A 16,159-nucleotide genomic window follows, 5' to 3' on the forward strand; every position below is an offset into this window, starting at 1 on the left:
ATGAGGATTGATGATACCGATTGACAATGTGTGGGATGAAGGCAGTGGTAAGACAAAAAAAAAAAACATTGTGGATGTCAGACACATGGGCTAATGGTAAACAAATCACATGAATAATGAAAACATACTTGTGACAGTGAGAGACCCAATTCTCATGAACGTCACACAGAACATTCAGCTTGTGATATTAGAGAGCCATTATGAAAGCACTATATCAGTTTTCTCCTTTACCTTGGCTAAATGTCTCCACTCTAGCATAAAACCACTCATTACTTCAAATCCACTAGACTATATTTACTTATTGGCTACAGGTGGCACACTTCAGGTCAGAGGTGTTTGACGCACAGTATATTTAAGATGTTTAACCTCCCATTAGTGCCAGAATGAGTGGAGAAAATGGAGCATATATTAAAACAAGTCCTACCAAAACTTTAAACTGAGGTCTATTTTTATCATGCATCCATCACTCTGAAATTAAACACAGCCTTGACATAAGCAGCATACACTAAATCTTCCATATACTTCTTTATATGGACACTGTAATCCTCTGCTATCTCATGTCCATTTTCAATGGCTTGGTGCTAAGATCTTTTTGCTAACACAGTTCCATAAACACAAGCCCTATGCGTATTAAAGGAATATTTCACTCAAAAATTATCACCATCTTGTCATTTCAACACATATGATATGACTTGTAGAAACAAAATGTTAGCCTCTCAATTCTCATTTACGATTGGTTTTTATGTCTCATAACCAGTCCTGACATGGCAAGTTGCTTTCGTTCCACAGTACACAGTAATCTTTTTTTGGAGTGAGTTATGCCTTTAATACACAGGCCTTGGTTAACATTTACCATCTAATAAATCCTTATTCTTTAACCTTAATTTAGTAACTAAGTCCATCTCACACACTGACAAACATGCAAAGGAGTTCCTGACCTTGTCGAAATGATTGAACGATGTGCGGTACTCGTGCAGCTGCTCCTGGCTAATGCCCTTAGCATCACGAGTCAGAATCTGGTTCTCGATCTCATTAATGGTGCGGGCAATTGTAGTAAGGAGTTGCTCCCAACCAACACGAAGGTGCTTTGGAGAAGAAAAAAGCAATGGATAAACGATCAAGAAACTAGACTGGTGTGAATGGCCAAAGATTTAATCAAAATATTTGCACATGCATACCTCCATAGTGTAAGAAGTGTATTTGTTGTCAAATATAAGTGCTTCCTGAATGAGCTGATGGTCTCCCTCCAGTTGGTCGATGTTGGGTTTGTATTCGATGATGCTCTGCTCGTACTGACGAAGGTGGGTCAGCTGATCTTCCAGCGTTCCATTCATCTCAATTGATATCCGCCCAATCTCCTGCAAACATCATTCCACGGAGACACAGATGAATCATTCAGTATTTTTCTTCTTCAACAAGAAAGAAAACCAAAGAAATAATACAGAAAAATTAAGAAATGGAGGTGACTATAACCTCCATCTTATTTTGGATCCATGGTCCAATCATGTTGGCCTGGTTGGCAAACTGGCGCCTGAGATGGTCATTAGACTGCTGACGTGCGAGTTCTTCCTGAAGAGCCTGATCACGCTGTGGAACCAGTTGCTGCACCTGCACAGAGATGGGAGATAACGTCAATCCTTGCAATCTCTACTGATACTTCAACTACACCCATAGATCTTGAAGCGACAAATTTCTTATTCTCCGATAAAAAAAATATCTAACCTTCTCCCACTTCTTATCAATGCTCTGAGGGGTGATGGAGGTGTAAGGATTGTTTCCAGCCAGTTTGATGCCATTGTACTGTGCGATTTTCTGAACTTCAGCCTGGATGGCCTGGATAGATTCCCGCTCTTTATTTGCCTCTGGAAGAGTTGATTTGAACTGCTCATGAGCTGTTATCAGTCCCTACATAAAGATAAAGAGTGAAAAAATAGTTAGGGAAAGGATTCTCACATAAAGCATTGTATTATTATTCCCTTTAGCTTGATCTGAAATGTATGGAAGCTTGTTTCCGCCATAGAATGGAAAATATAAAAGGCAATGGTGACTTTATCTCACAATTGTGAGTTTACTTCTCGCATTTCTGACATTATTCCTCGGAATTGTGAGACGGAAAGTCCGAATTGTGAGATATAAAGTCAGAATTGCGTGATATAAAGTCACAATTGCGAGATATAAAGTCAGAATCGCTAGATATAAAGTTGCAATTGCGTGATAAAAAGTCAGAATTGCTAGATATAATGTTGCAATTGCGTGATATAAAGTTAGAATTGCGTGATATAAAGTCACAATTGCGAGATATAAAGTCAGAATCGCTAGATATAATGTTGCAATTGCGTGATATAAAGTTAGAATTGCGTGATATAAAGTCACCATTGCGAGATATAAAGTCAGAATTGCTAGATATAATGTTGCAATTGCATGTTATAAAGTCAGAATTGTGAGATTTAAACTATTTCGAGGGGGAAAAAAGTTAGTCTTTTGGAATGATAAGTCGCAATTGCGAGTTTATATCTCACAATTCTGAGAAAAGATGTCAGAATTTCTACATATAAACTCGCAATTATGTGTTATAAAGTCAGAATTGCAAGATGTAAACTCGCAATTGTGAGAAAAAAAGTCAGAATTGTGAGATAAAAAGTCGCACTTCTGTCTTTTTTTCTCAGAATTGCGACTTTATATCACCCAATTCTGACTTTATAACACGAAATTGCGACTTTATATCACGCAATTATGACTTTCTATCTCGCAATTGTGACTTTATATCATGCAATTCTGACTTTTTATCTCGCAATTGTGAGAAAAAAAAGTCAGAATTGTGAGAAAGTCACAATTATTTAATTTATCTTTATATTCAGTGGCGGAAACAAGCTTCCATAGAAATGGACTATTTCAAGATACCAGCAATTAAAAAAGAAAGAAAACCATTTTAGAGGTGGAGCAAGTCATTTCCTTCTGATGAAAAATATTACGAATACAAAACATGTTACAATACCTGGATCTCCTCTATGTTGTGTACGATGAACATGTCCTGAAGGTCCTCCATGGCTCCCTCCATCCAGTTGTTGAATGGCGCCGCTCTCTTGGCGTACTCCAGGTAGAGCTCATCGATAGACTCCAGCTGTTTCTCTGTTCTCTGCAGACCAGATACACACACGGTCAGCATGATAAAATGCATAAAAATGCCAGAAAGTGTCTCTCCAAGAAAGCATGTGTACCTCGAGAGACTCTCTGCGGTTCTGTGTGAGGGAACCCAGAGCATCCCATTGCTCACAGATCTTCTGACAGCGTGCATTAACGCTTGGGGAGTCGTAGTAGTCTAGCTCACTAGAATACAGAAACAGTTTAAACACTTAACACTCCATGAAACGTTCCCAACTTTCATCCCCTACTCTTTTTGTAGTCTCCTCACTTGAGTTCTTGTGCAATGGCGGCAATCTGCTCCACTCTGTCCTGGTGGGCAGCAAGGTCACTTTCGAATGCCTCATGCTTCTTCAAGAGAGCTTTGATCTCAGACAGCGTTGCGGTCTCATAATCCTTCTGTGTTAGCATGGTCTCCTTGCCTACAAACAAACAGATATATTTAGATTAGGGATGGGCATTCGATTAAATTTTCTTAGTCGATCGTCGGAAGGATTAACGATCGACTATCGATTAATCATTAACTTTTATATTCAAATTTATTATTCATTTAACTTTTTATAAATTAAAAATGCAATGAAAATACAAAAATACAGCGTGTTTTTCCTCGATTAGATCTTTATTACAAGATGATCAACTTGTGGCAGTTAAACTGGGCGTTCGGTTGAAGATATGCGCGGCGGTGCTCTAACGCAACTGAACCTGCGGCTGCGAGTTGGCCCTCGTGAGACCCTCGTTTGTTCCAAAATAATAAAAAAAAATAACTTAACCATAAACATAATAATATTTAGATCTGACAGGTTTTGTCAAAATGTAACTTAACTATCCAAGGCATGGAGTCAAGATAGGGTGAGCGAGATTAGCCTACCTAACAATAAATTAGGCTGTAGTCCGAGCTATTGTTTGTTGTTTGTTTTGTGTTTTAACTTGAAAAATCCTTTAAAATAAAGTAAAAAAAAACACAAAAAAAAAACAATCAATTAGACTAGGCTACTTAAAGCCTCATAAAAAATAACTCAAATACAACTTCTGCTCCAGTCTACTGACTTTTGTTGAGAAAGATAAGCATGTTGATGACATGATCTGGGGTCAGACGCGACCGCAACCTGCATGGTTACCGTCAAGACTTGTTTGCACTTTCGCCTGGCTCTTCAGCGCGAGTCTCCTCCCCAAACGGACGAGGTGTTTATACTCGACAGTCGACACGCTCGCCTGACTGTGAAACACCGAATACCGCAATGTCGTAATTTTTGCCACGCGCACCTTCACGCTCGTGCGGACATGTGAAATGTAAACAAATGCTTCAGTCCAGCCGCTGAAAACACCGCTCTGATGAGGGGACTGACGTTGCCGGCGGGATGCACAGGTACGTCCGCGCTAACATCACCAGCCCGGGGAACGCGTTCACTTTCCACTCACACTACGCAACGCAGCAGCATTAGCTTAATGATAATCGATAACAAATGAACATGATCGACGAAATTCTTAATGATCAATAATCAATCGTCGATTAATCATGCCCATCCCTAATATAGATCAATCTAGTTTTAAGATCACAAGCATGATGTTTAAGACTTCTGCATTCATCAAAACACTTCCACACTTCATAGGACTTCCGTTCCTGACACGCAGACTCAAACCGACTCAGACAGAGCTTGACGACGTAGATGTGACGTAAGCAACCCGTCCGTGGCATGAGAAATCTGAATCATTCCCCTCCGAAACATGCAGAGGTGGAAAGTGTGTGTAAGAGCTGTCCATGAGCTAGGAGCAGGAGACACTTTTGCTAGGTTTTCTGATTAATTATTTTGTCATTTTGCCTCCACGTTTCCTTCTTCTCCTGTCCATACGGTAATCTCTCTAGTGTGCGACAGAGAGTCGCTTGGTTATGACGCAATCGTTAGCCTACTTGTACAAAAAACTGCTTCTACGGGGCCATAACATAAGCTACAAGGTAATGGAGGCTTTTATACATTGTCGTGTTTCTTTAGAAATAAATAATGGACAAATGGGGTCCTCAAACTCCTCAGATGTAGAGTTATTCGCTGTCAAAGTGACGCCAAAATGAATGGGAGTCAATGGAAATGCTAACTCAAGTGAAGTTCTGCTACAAGATGGCGGCACCCGGCCGGCTCAATGGATTTCCCCCCTTGGTATAATCGCCAAAAGCATCAGCAAGTTCAAGTGTAGTTTCTGTATCCATACCATCTGTCCAGCTCTCATGGATGGCTGCTTTCTGACGGAACTTTTCTGCAAGATGGTCAAGTCTTTCCAAACGACGGATCTCATTCAGGAGCCACTCCTCGTAGCCTTTCTCTGCCCCTTCCAGTTTATGCCATGCACCATTAATATCCTAAAGAGAGGGAATACTTATCAGCCAAATGCCTTTCAGAATTTCAAACTGAAACCCAACAACAATTAATATTACAATGTTTGATTAGAAGAGTTTGTCATAAGTTTTATTCTTAGCGACATAGCGAAAGGTATTTTATTATAAACTGAATTGTGCATGTATTATACATGTTTCTTACCGACACCATGCGTCCTTCAGATGGCATAAAGGCTGGTCGGTTGCTCAGACGGAGTTTGGTCTGCAACGTGTTGAAGTTGATCTCTAGCTGACACTTCTCCTGAACTTTTGGAGGTTTGTGGACCCGACGGTAATCGCGGAAATCTTCCAATTTCTGCTGCATTTCTGTCATGGTTTTCTCTGGAGCACGATTTTCCAACCATGGGATTGTCCTACGAATCCACTCCAACAACTATAGGGATAAAAAGCATGCAGCAATAAAGTAAGTGTAAATGAATGGAGGTTCAATAGGAAACATTGTCCCCTTTTTTTAAAATTGTAGAAATAGATTTATAGATGTTCAATTAGCCATGTTCATGCTTTCTTCCACTTCACAATTACATCCAAACAGCAAACTTAATTTAGACTCACATCACTGGCCAGTTTTTCGTAGTCCTCCATCAGGTGCTCATTCTCCTGATTGACCGCCAATACCTTACAGATACGATTGGCTGCTGTCTCAGCCTATCACAGAACAGGACAGTCACAACAATATTACGTCGGACATCTTTCTATAGAATTGCACAATTTTCAAAACATTCAAAAAATAAAAAAAGCATACTATTTACTCCACAAATACATACAGTAGTGTATACCATATGTTTAAAGCAGTATGATAAAGTATACACAGTACACTTCAGTTAAGAAGTAAATCTGTTTTAGAACTGCAAATGTCAAGATGCTGCTTTAGTTTACACAAACGATCAAATATTTAATGGTTTTTGGATTGGTGGGTTTAGCAAAAGGTGGCTTAAAATTACAATCAAACACACGCAAATGATGTTTTGAGCACACAATGACACAAAACTCCAAGTGTTGTAAGTTAATGTGCTATACATACAGAAGTACCATGCGTAAAAACTAGCCAAATTAAATAAATATGAAGTTAAACATCAACATTACACACTTCACTTGGAAGCTAACTAAGTATTATACCAATTCCATGCAAACACCAAAATTGGTTAGTTTCGAAAACGTGTAGTCCAGCTGCAAAATTTACATGCTATTTGGAAAATCAAATTTGCATTCTCAATTTTTATACCACCGCTGGAGGATCTCTTCATGGTTCTCTACAGCATTAACTAACGCTGAAACACAGAAAGTGTTCAAAACGCTTGTGTAAAAAGCTAAAGCACATTTAAACAATTATGATGAGAAGTTTCTGGCTTCACTTCACATGGAAAAATAAATGAGTAGATGTTTACTGTAGCATATGCAGCACCAAAACATTACAGAAAAGTACTGCCTAATGTAAAGGTGGGCTTAACATTACAAACAACCTTAATTCATCTAAGAATTAAAGGAGTAACCTCAGTGTTTTAAATGTAGGCTTAATGAAATTCACTATGGTCAATTGCATTGTAGTTATTTTCATATTTACACTCAACAATCACAATCTTTATCACTGAGTGCAAATACGAAACATCAAACAATGAAATTCACCAAGAAGGTTGTTAAAGACCAGTTAACCCATTGAGAGTATTAATGATAGCAGAAAAACCATTAGAAATAAATGCATATATAGAAAGGGGAGATGGCAATGGTTTGGGTGTAGTGAAGACCAAAGCTGGCAAGTGGCCTCAACTCAAGTCTCTTTCATTCACACCTGGTTTAATTGGATTGGTTTTTTCAATACAAAGGATTTCAAAGGATAAATCTGACATTTCTATAAGTGCCAACTGGATTTCTTCTCCATTTAAGACTCAATTTTAGACTCAAAGTATGCATGCACTGGCATTAAATGGATCATTGAAACATGGTGTCTATCTGCCGTTTGTTTGAAGTATCTAACCCAGAACAATTCAATACCAAATGCCAAGCCAATGAAGTGGGAAGACCAGACAGAATAAAATTGGTCTTCATCCAACTTGGTTATGTTTGTGGACATTCTTGTGAAGAGAGTAACTACAAGAATTTTGAAGTAGAAATTTTAATGTGACACTATCAAACAATGATGCTAATATTGCTGTTCACATTCGATTTTCAGCAAAATACCACGGACCAAAACGAGAAAACGCTCTCAAATAAACCAGGTATGAATGCACCTTAAAGGAGTAGTTCACTTTTAAAAAAAACTTTTGCTGATAATTTATTCACCCCCATGTCATTCAAGATGTCCATGTCTTTCTTTCTTCAGTCGAAAAGAAATGAAGGTTTTTGATGAAAGAATTCCAGGATTTTCTCCATATAATGGACTTCAATGGGAACCAAATGGTTCAAGGTCCAAATGAGAGTTTCAGTGCAGCTTCATAGGACTTCAAACTTCAAATAAGGGTCTTATCAAGCGAAACGATCGGTCATTTAAAAAATAAATAAAAAAGTTTAAGTTTTATAAGCACAAATACTCGACTTGCTCTGTTCTGTGATGAGTGTTCGTGACTCTCCTATTCGAACTCATTCATCAAAATGAACAAATCTTTTTACGAGTCATGACTCGAAGGGTCCTAGATAAGACCCTTATTCATCGTCTGGTGTAGTTTAAAGCCCTTTGAAGCTGCACTGAAACTCATTTGGACCTTGAACCGTTTGGTTCCCATTGAAGTCCATTATATGGAGAAAATCCTGGAACGTTTTCATCAAAACCTTAATTTCTTTTCGACTGAAGAAAGAAAGACATGGACATCTTGGATGACATGGGGGTGAATAAATTATCAGCAAAAGTTTTTTTAAAAGTGAACTACTCCTTTAAGAGTTACAGGGCCAGTAGTCAGGGGTCAAAGGTTTCTCACCTTCTGAGCACCTGAGAAGGCGTGATAGAAACAGGAGACGTAGGTCATAATAGCCTTCTCATCCGGCCGTAGAGTGCCCACGATATCTATAGCAATGCCAGCGAAAAGAGAGAGAGAGAGAGAGACAGCGGTGAAGCAAAGCAACCCAAAGCCTGTGTGTCCCCACGGGGAGAGGAGGGGATGGTTATGCATTTTATGGACTCCCCTATTGAAAGGGAAATGGGGGTTGAAATCCTGCGTTATAACCGGGGCAACCAGCAAAGTGAGAGGAAAAAGCCAATCCGCTGTTGAGAAAGAAGTTGTAGGCCAGAGGAAGAAGGGTTAAGAGACACACACACACGTGTGCCTTCACCAGGTTATTCTAGTACTGGTTGGAGAAGCCATGCTAAAGAGGAGCTGGCGAAGAGATCGGACTCGTGGTGTACCTTCTGGGCTCCAGAAAAGGCATGGTAGAAACTGGACACATAGGTCATTATAGCTTTCTCATCTGGACGTGCTGTGTTCACAATGTCTGAAGGGAAAGGAGAGTTATACACATGCACAAACAGGCAGACGGGACTCACACCACACTCGTCACAGGCATGTGCAGACAACAGCGGTTACACACGCATTCACACACATACTTACACACACATTCATACACATACAATGTCATGGAAAATAAAAATGGCAGAATCTCAATTTACTGCTGAGGGACATGAATCTACTTTTGAGAAAGGGCAAGGCTGACTATATTGATTTCAGGGATGCACAATATATATTAGGGCCAGTGTTGGGTGTAACTAATTACTAAGTAATTAGTTACTGTAATTTAATTACTTTTCCCTTGAAAATGTAAAGTAAGGGATTACTCTTCATTTATCCATAATTTAATTACAGTTACTTCTGATGTAATTGAGGTAAATACTGTGTATAGATCAATCCGACCTCACAGCGTTTCGTATGCATTTTATGAGGTGTCTAAATTGTACGACCGCACAAATATGTATGAAAAAAGTGTGAAATGCCATGAGATCAGACACGAAACAACATCAAAATGTATTGTCTGATGCTAAAAAGTATGTTTTTATAATGTAACCTTCTCCACCTTGGTCTGTTTAAGGATAATTCATGCGATTTCATAGTATTTATTTGTAAGAATTAAAACAGATTCATGTCTATCCTTGTATTATTCAGCTGGTTGAGGGATATGGGATTTTGAAAGTAATTAGTAATTAAAATTAATTAAATACTTTTTAGAGAGAGTAATCTAATTACACTGTTGAAGAGGTAATTAGTAACTAGTAATTAATTACTTTTTTAGAGTAACTTACCCAACACTGATTAGGGCACCATATCGGTATCTGCCAATATATGTTCATTATTTAAATGTTATTATCGGCCTGATGGGTATATTTGGCCGATATATTAAAGCCAATAAATAATGGATTAGGTGCACTGTTCGCTAAGGTGGTTTTGAATTGCTTGAAATATAATTGAAATAACTTAAAAAAGGAAAATACAGTGAAGTGTAACATGTGCAGCGCAAGTATGTCATCATATCAGCCACATAAAAATATGACAACATTAGAATTGTGTGCTTGGGACATGGCTTTTAATGGTGTTTGTTTCTGTAACGAGGCTCTCAAAAATTATATATAAATTTGGATGTAGATTTATCGACCGATATATCGGTTATCGGCTTTCAGATATAAAGAAAATTTTCATATTGGTGCATGCATATATATGATATATATATATATATATATATATATCATATATATTCAACGCCAAAAACAATTATTAAATATGAGCCCTCTGTAGGCATTTGTTATACTTATAATACAATGAACAAAAGTTATTACATATGAGATTATGTATTTTAACAGTTTCATAAATAAAACTAAATTACTTTTTTCTTACATTATTTGTACCAATTATTATTGCCTCATTGTTAATACATACATATGCATTAAGTCATTTTAAAGTTGCTAAGTCGTTCACTTGGGTCACGATAACAATTAATCGCCAGATTACTCAATTACCAAACTAATTGTTAGTGATCTCAAAATGCACCTGCTCTGGTTTGTATTTTGACACTTTCAGTTGAACAAAAGATGCAATTTTACAATTTCAATAATTGAAGAGTTTTTAAAAATAATCTTAAAATATCATCTCGCCTTCCTGTAAACCCAATTTCATGTCAAGTTAATGTCAAGCCCTGTTTGTAGGTAATATTTGACACATTTCAAAAATCCTTCAGAAAGAATATAGCATCCATCTAAACCTATTTAGAAGGGATAGTGTGCAAATTAGGATTCAGCCATAGACTCAGGGTTACAGAACACACACACACACACACAAACACACACACACACAACAATAAAACACGCTCCGGTGCAGCAGGTTGATCAGAGATCCTGGAGAGATCATGCTTGAGGGAGAAACAACATAATGCTCAGGGATGTTAACCATGGTTACACTGTTTGCAGAACACATTAAGTGTGTGTGTTTGACCTGTCTGTCGGAGACTCCTGGAAATTCAAGGCATGTGCTGACATGCATTAACTTTAATAGAGCAACCCATTCACTCTCTCTCCCACACACACACACACCCAACACAACTGACTTCATGCACAGGCTCAGACAGCCACAACTGATACACAATACGCAGTTACGCACTACAAAAACATGCTGGCACAGACAGCAGCGCCCAAACACACACACACACACAGAGAGAGAAAAGGAAAGATGAGTTTTTACCCTCTGCATCCAACATCTTGGGGATGTCGAGGTATCGCTCTGCCACTTCGAAGGCATTGTTCAGATTGGTCACTGGGTCGTCCTGTTAACACACAATAAAACATGAGCTCCAGATTTACCACAGGATCAAAACGGACATTATTCAAGTTCTACACATACATTAAATAATTTAGCTAATTCGACTATTGTGGTTCCAGAATAAATGCACTTACACCAGTGTTATGTTAGCTTTTATTTGTAAATGTTTTAAATATTTCAGTTTAATTTTTAATAATTTAGATATGTTCTTTTGAAATTTTTGTAATATATATAACTATTTGGTTTTAATTTGTTTTAGTTATTTATTTCTATTTTTATGGTGCCAAGACAAGTTCTACACATACATTACATAATTTAGCTAATTCGGCTATTGTGGTTATGTTAGCTTTTATTTTTATATTTTTTTTAAATGTTCATGTTTCAGTTTATTTAATTATTTATAAATTAAATGATTTTTTTATAATTTAGATATGTGCTTTTGCCGTTTTTTAATATATATATATATATATATATATATAACTATTTGGTTTTAAATTGTTTTAGTTATTTATTTCTATTTAGTATTTCTAGTGCTTCAACTTAAAGTTATTTCACTTTATTTCCAAAGCAATATTTCTAATTTTCATTTAGTTTACATTTGTCAACTAATATTTATAATTTATTTTGTTTCAATTAGCAGAAATGTTTATAATAATTTTAATTTTAATTTATAAAATAATTTAATAAGCCAGACTTACAAAACCTCTGTCAAATTAATATAAGGTCTGTTTTCATTTTTGAAAGAAGCTTCTTAAGGTTTAACAACTTTTCATAATATATAGACGGTGTATTAATGTACAGTATATGATAAATAAAGTAAATCAGGAAACCAAATGAGGTAAAATAAAAATAAAATGCATATAAGTTTATCTGCATATAATTTGGTTGTGCTTGACATGAAATTGCAATAATTCTGATGAAAAATAGAAATTTCTCAAAAAAAGATTACCAATCGCCATTATAGTTTTTGAGCGAAATAATCATGCTTATCAGTTTAACTATCATCCTACTTTTGACTATGCAATCAGGGTGCATTACTCCCAGCTCCATGTTTAATCATTTCAAATCTGCTGAATTCATCTCCCAAATTCAGTGCAGAAAATTCATTTTGTTTCCATGAGACCTACCTTTCTCAGCTTGTCATAATCAATGAGCTCTGGCCTGTGTCTATGGATCAGAGCGTTGAAGGCAAGACCATCCTTCCAGCTGTGGAAAAAGAGAAACAAGTACTTCACATTTCCTTCCTTTGACCAGAAGAGGGCAGCACTCAAATCACAGCTCACAAACTCTTCATTCATGAACAAAACCACTCAGAAGGAACTTAGTTTGCAAAGCGAGTGTGAGAGCGAGATATTTCAAGTGTGATCTTTCATCGCTCGTCTTCAGCTATTTGTTTATTCAAATACACTCATTACACTGCTTTATGCAAAACCCACTTTTGAATGAATCAACCAATCAAAACCACAATCTTTGGATGAATCAAATAAAGGTTAGATCAACACTAATGCGTTTCGAACCTGATATGGAAGTTCTGAACGTTGACGTTCTTGTAAGGAGCCGTCTTCCTCTGACACCAGAGCAGAAGTCCTTCTTTAGCAGAGGTTTCTGGAGAGAGAGAAACGGGCCATTACTGAACATTCATCACGACGGTTTGGCTTTCTTCTCCAAAGTATGTTTGATTAAACAGTGCAGAGCTGTTCCTAAGTCTGAAGGTTAATTATACCCTCCACTGAGATGTCCTGGATGGCGAAGCGGAGGATGATGGTCCAGATCATTCCCAGAGTCATCTTGGCATTTCCATCCACAATTTCTACAAACACACACATGCAGAACTGTCAGATGTTGAGAGTGAAAAGATTTTTTTTATTACCGTTACTTATTTTACTCAGAAAGGATGCATTAAATGTGAGTGATAAAATAGTTTACTTTAAATGTATTTGTTATGTTACATATAAATGCTTAAAAAAACTTTATATTTAAAGAATTCTGGGGGAAATGCATCACAATTTGCACTATAATCTGTAGCAGCACCACTGTTGTCAACATTAATAATAATCATAACTGTTTCTTGAGCATGAATTCATCATATTAGAGTGATTTCTAAAGGATCATGTGATCAAGACTGGAGTAATGATGCTGCAAATACAGCTTTGTTTCGTTATTTCACTGTTTTACTTCATTTTGATCAAATAAATGCAGCCTTGAGCAGAAGTGGCCATTCAAGAGCACAAATTATTCAATACATTCATTGCAAACACTAAAATAACTCAAACATTTAGTCCTGGTCCGCTTAGCATTCACATTGGCATTTTAACACCAAACCTAAAGATACTGAATCTAAAGTCATATGGATTATGAGTGATTTCAATGTTAAAGGGTTAGTTCACTCAATTAAAGTGCTATTTCGCACTATTAAAGTGCTCAATGGTTATGCATACATCGCGCGCAGCTCAAGCAGAATGCACGACTAATAATAACGATGGTTAATTTGGGACTGTCATATTACATAACATGAGAACACTATTTTATTAATTCGTTGTGAAATCATTGGGTTTAGTTGCCGTTTTCAGTGCGTTGTCCCAGGAAGAGCACGTCTACAACAGTCACACATTCTGACAAGTGCATTAGGCGGTTGGTGACACGTTAAATAGTCGTTTTATTTGATTATTAAATAATTAACTTAATTATAAATCACATCGAAAAATTTTACAATCCCACTAGCCCTTTATTTAGATTAAAAACATTCTCATTAATTTGGTGAGGAACATAGCGTTTTGAGCAGCATTTGCAGACCCTGTTCTGCTGTTGGCCATATGACACAGTTTTATTAAGGCTAACGATTAATCGATTAATTGATCGTTAATATGAACGACGATCGATCATGGGAATTTGTGAAAATTGACATCTCAGGTTTGGAACAACATGAGGGTAAGTAAATACTGACAGAATTTTCATTTTTGGGTCAACTAACCCTTTAAGTCAATGCAAAGACACGTTATGCACGTAAAAATTCCTGCGGCGCGAATGAGGCGTAGAATATGCCCTGTTCGTGCAAATGGCGCCAATTGCACAATTTGAGAGTAAAATTCAATAAAATTATTTTGTAATAGAACTAAATGCCTGGTGTGGTTCTAATGCACAACAAAGCAAATATTTTATCACTTTAAACTTTATTTCAACATACGAGACATGTTCATTTTTAACATGTTTGAACAGCGGCCGTCATCCAGCGAGCAAATGGTGAAACTCGCCAAACCGTTCACCTCCGAAGGGTCCGGTGGACACAAATACGGCGACGATGAACCCCACGCCGCTGTTCAAGCTCTCCAGAGCAAATACAGAGCGGTGACTCTCTGGATAAATGCTAGATCAACATAAAAAAAGATGTCCGCCAATGGATTTCGATTCAGGACGCTCGTAAATTTTGCTTCAAACTTATGTTTTTACACGCGTCAATTTCGCTCTTGACACGCGAATGGATTCAAAGTGTTCAAGCGTATAACTAGACGTGGTAGGCGCGAATTTGACACGCTATTCACGTCTGGTGTGACCGCATAGTTAGGGTCTAATCTTCCGGTTTTTGGTTCGTTAACATGTCTTTGCTGAGCCTGAGGCCATTTTCAAGAAGACACACCTTTTTCGGCAATCATTTGATCTATTAATACTAGCACTTTCTTTTCTCTTCTACTCTATTTCCATTTAATATATATGTGTATACTGCATTAGACTAAACTGGAGCGGGTCACAGTGCTTTTGTTAGTTATTGCTCTCCACATTTGTAAGTTGCTCTGAATAAAAGCGTCCGTTAAATGATTAAATGTAATGTAAATGTTTGGTCCGTGACGCGTTCATATTTCATTCGAGCCGCACTAGAGAAAAGATGAGTCTCGGTCCGCTTGTTTTGGTGTGCATCAGGGTTTGGATGGCAGCGCTCACACTTATTCAAATGAACCGCACTAACTGAGCAATCGCATCAGGGTTCGTTTAAATCCAACCAAACGTGCCGAGTGTGTGAACACACACCTCTCTGAGAGAGAGACGCTGAATCAAGACGGAGGAGGATCGGAAAGGTCAGAATTTCCTGAACACACACGCACACAAACACGCGCTTCTGTGGGATTTACACTTGGCAGGCGCTTCAAAGCGAGCACTCGGTCTGATACACAGAGAAGTGTTTGTACCTTCTGCACCGATGGACACCAGTTTTACTCCTTTGCTGGCGATGAAGTCCAGCGCTTTGTTGACATTGTTGATCTTGTGCACTCTCATCTTTCCTCTTTCAGGTTTAGGTAATCTCTCCCCTGCACAAACACACAGCAGATGAGTTCTCACACTCTTTTCCATCGCATCAGCATAAACACACACACTCCTCAGCTAAACATTAGCTCAACATCTCTGGAAAGTTGCAAGTGAGACTTAATGAACTACTGACCAGCCAAAACTCACAAGACAAAAGCAAACGATTACAGCTCACTGACCTGCGATGACCTCTAGGAGCAGCATTAGTTTGAGTCCATCTCTGAAATCCTCCTCGATGTTTTCGATCTGAGTTCCCGACTTTCGGAGGTGAGAGTTGCACCAGGCCGTGAAGGTCTAAAACAAACAGGAAATGATGTCAGGAAGAAAAAAAGTGGAAGCAAGGTTACACACAGCCCGGGAAACAGGAAATGTTGCACGCAGGAACGCTCAAGATGTTTGCTCAGGAAGCCGGTTTGAAAATCAACAGCGTTTCTTGATGAGCACCGTTCGTATGACAACTCGGAAATATTGCACACTTTGCAGACTTGAAGTGAGCACATGACATTCTAGCAAAATTAAATAATAATCTCAGTATTTGCACCTCTACATCAGTGTTATTGTTAACCTAAACTTAAAAATATATTTTTTCCATTATTTGAAA

General features: G+C 37.8%; 1 protein-coding gene across 6 annotated transcripts in view; it reads right to left on the bottom strand.

Annotated features, from left to right (window-relative positions):
- The window catches only part of actn4 (actinin, alpha 4), a 54,692-nt gene that overhangs the window by 4,494 nt on the left and 34,039 nt on the right, over positions 1-16,159 (bottom strand). For 3 of the 6 annotated variants that reach the window (XM_039660338.2, XM_089121532.1, XM_039660336.2), the window contains exons 2-18: positions 15,738-15,852; positions 15,441-15,560; positions 12,983-13,069; positions 12,777-12,864; positions 12,387-12,465; positions 11,182-11,263; positions 8,440-8,525; positions 6,083-6,175; positions 5,673-5,903; positions 5,347-5,494; positions 3,413-3,563; positions 3,219-3,327; positions 2,996-3,136; positions 1,723-1,905; positions 1,474-1,608; positions 1,179-1,358; positions 939-1,085 (exon numbers count right to left, since the gene is read on the bottom strand). In XM_039660338.2, the coding sequence (XP_039516272.2) occupies positions 939-1,085; positions 1,179-1,358; positions 1,474-1,608; positions 1,723-1,905; positions 2,996-3,136; positions 3,219-3,327; positions 3,413-3,563; positions 5,347-5,494; positions 5,673-5,903; positions 6,083-6,175; positions 8,440-8,525; positions 11,182-11,263; positions 12,387-12,465; positions 12,777-12,864; positions 12,983-13,069; positions 15,441-15,560; positions 15,738-15,852 (2,175 nt within the window). Of the gene's footprint in view, positions 1-938; positions 1,086-1,178; positions 1,359-1,473; positions 1,609-1,722; positions 1,906-2,995; positions 3,137-3,218; positions 3,328-3,412; positions 3,564-5,346; positions 5,495-5,672; positions 5,904-6,082; positions 6,176-8,439; positions 8,526-8,864; positions 8,951-11,181; positions 11,264-12,386; positions 12,466-12,776; positions 12,865-12,982; positions 13,070-15,440; positions 15,561-15,737; positions 15,853-16,159 lie in introns of all 6 variants that reach the window. The other 3 variants (XM_039660339.2, XM_039660340.2, XM_039660337.2) reach the window with 1 other exon arrangement.

This window comes from Pimephales promelas, chromosome 16 (assembly GCF_988280905.1).
Source record: "Pimephales promelas chromosome 16, fPimPro1.hap1.1, whole genome shotgun sequence".
In the NCBI taxonomy this organism is placed as follows: domain Eukaryota; kingdom Metazoa; phylum Chordata; class Actinopteri; order Cypriniformes; family Leuciscidae; genus Pimephales; species Pimephales promelas.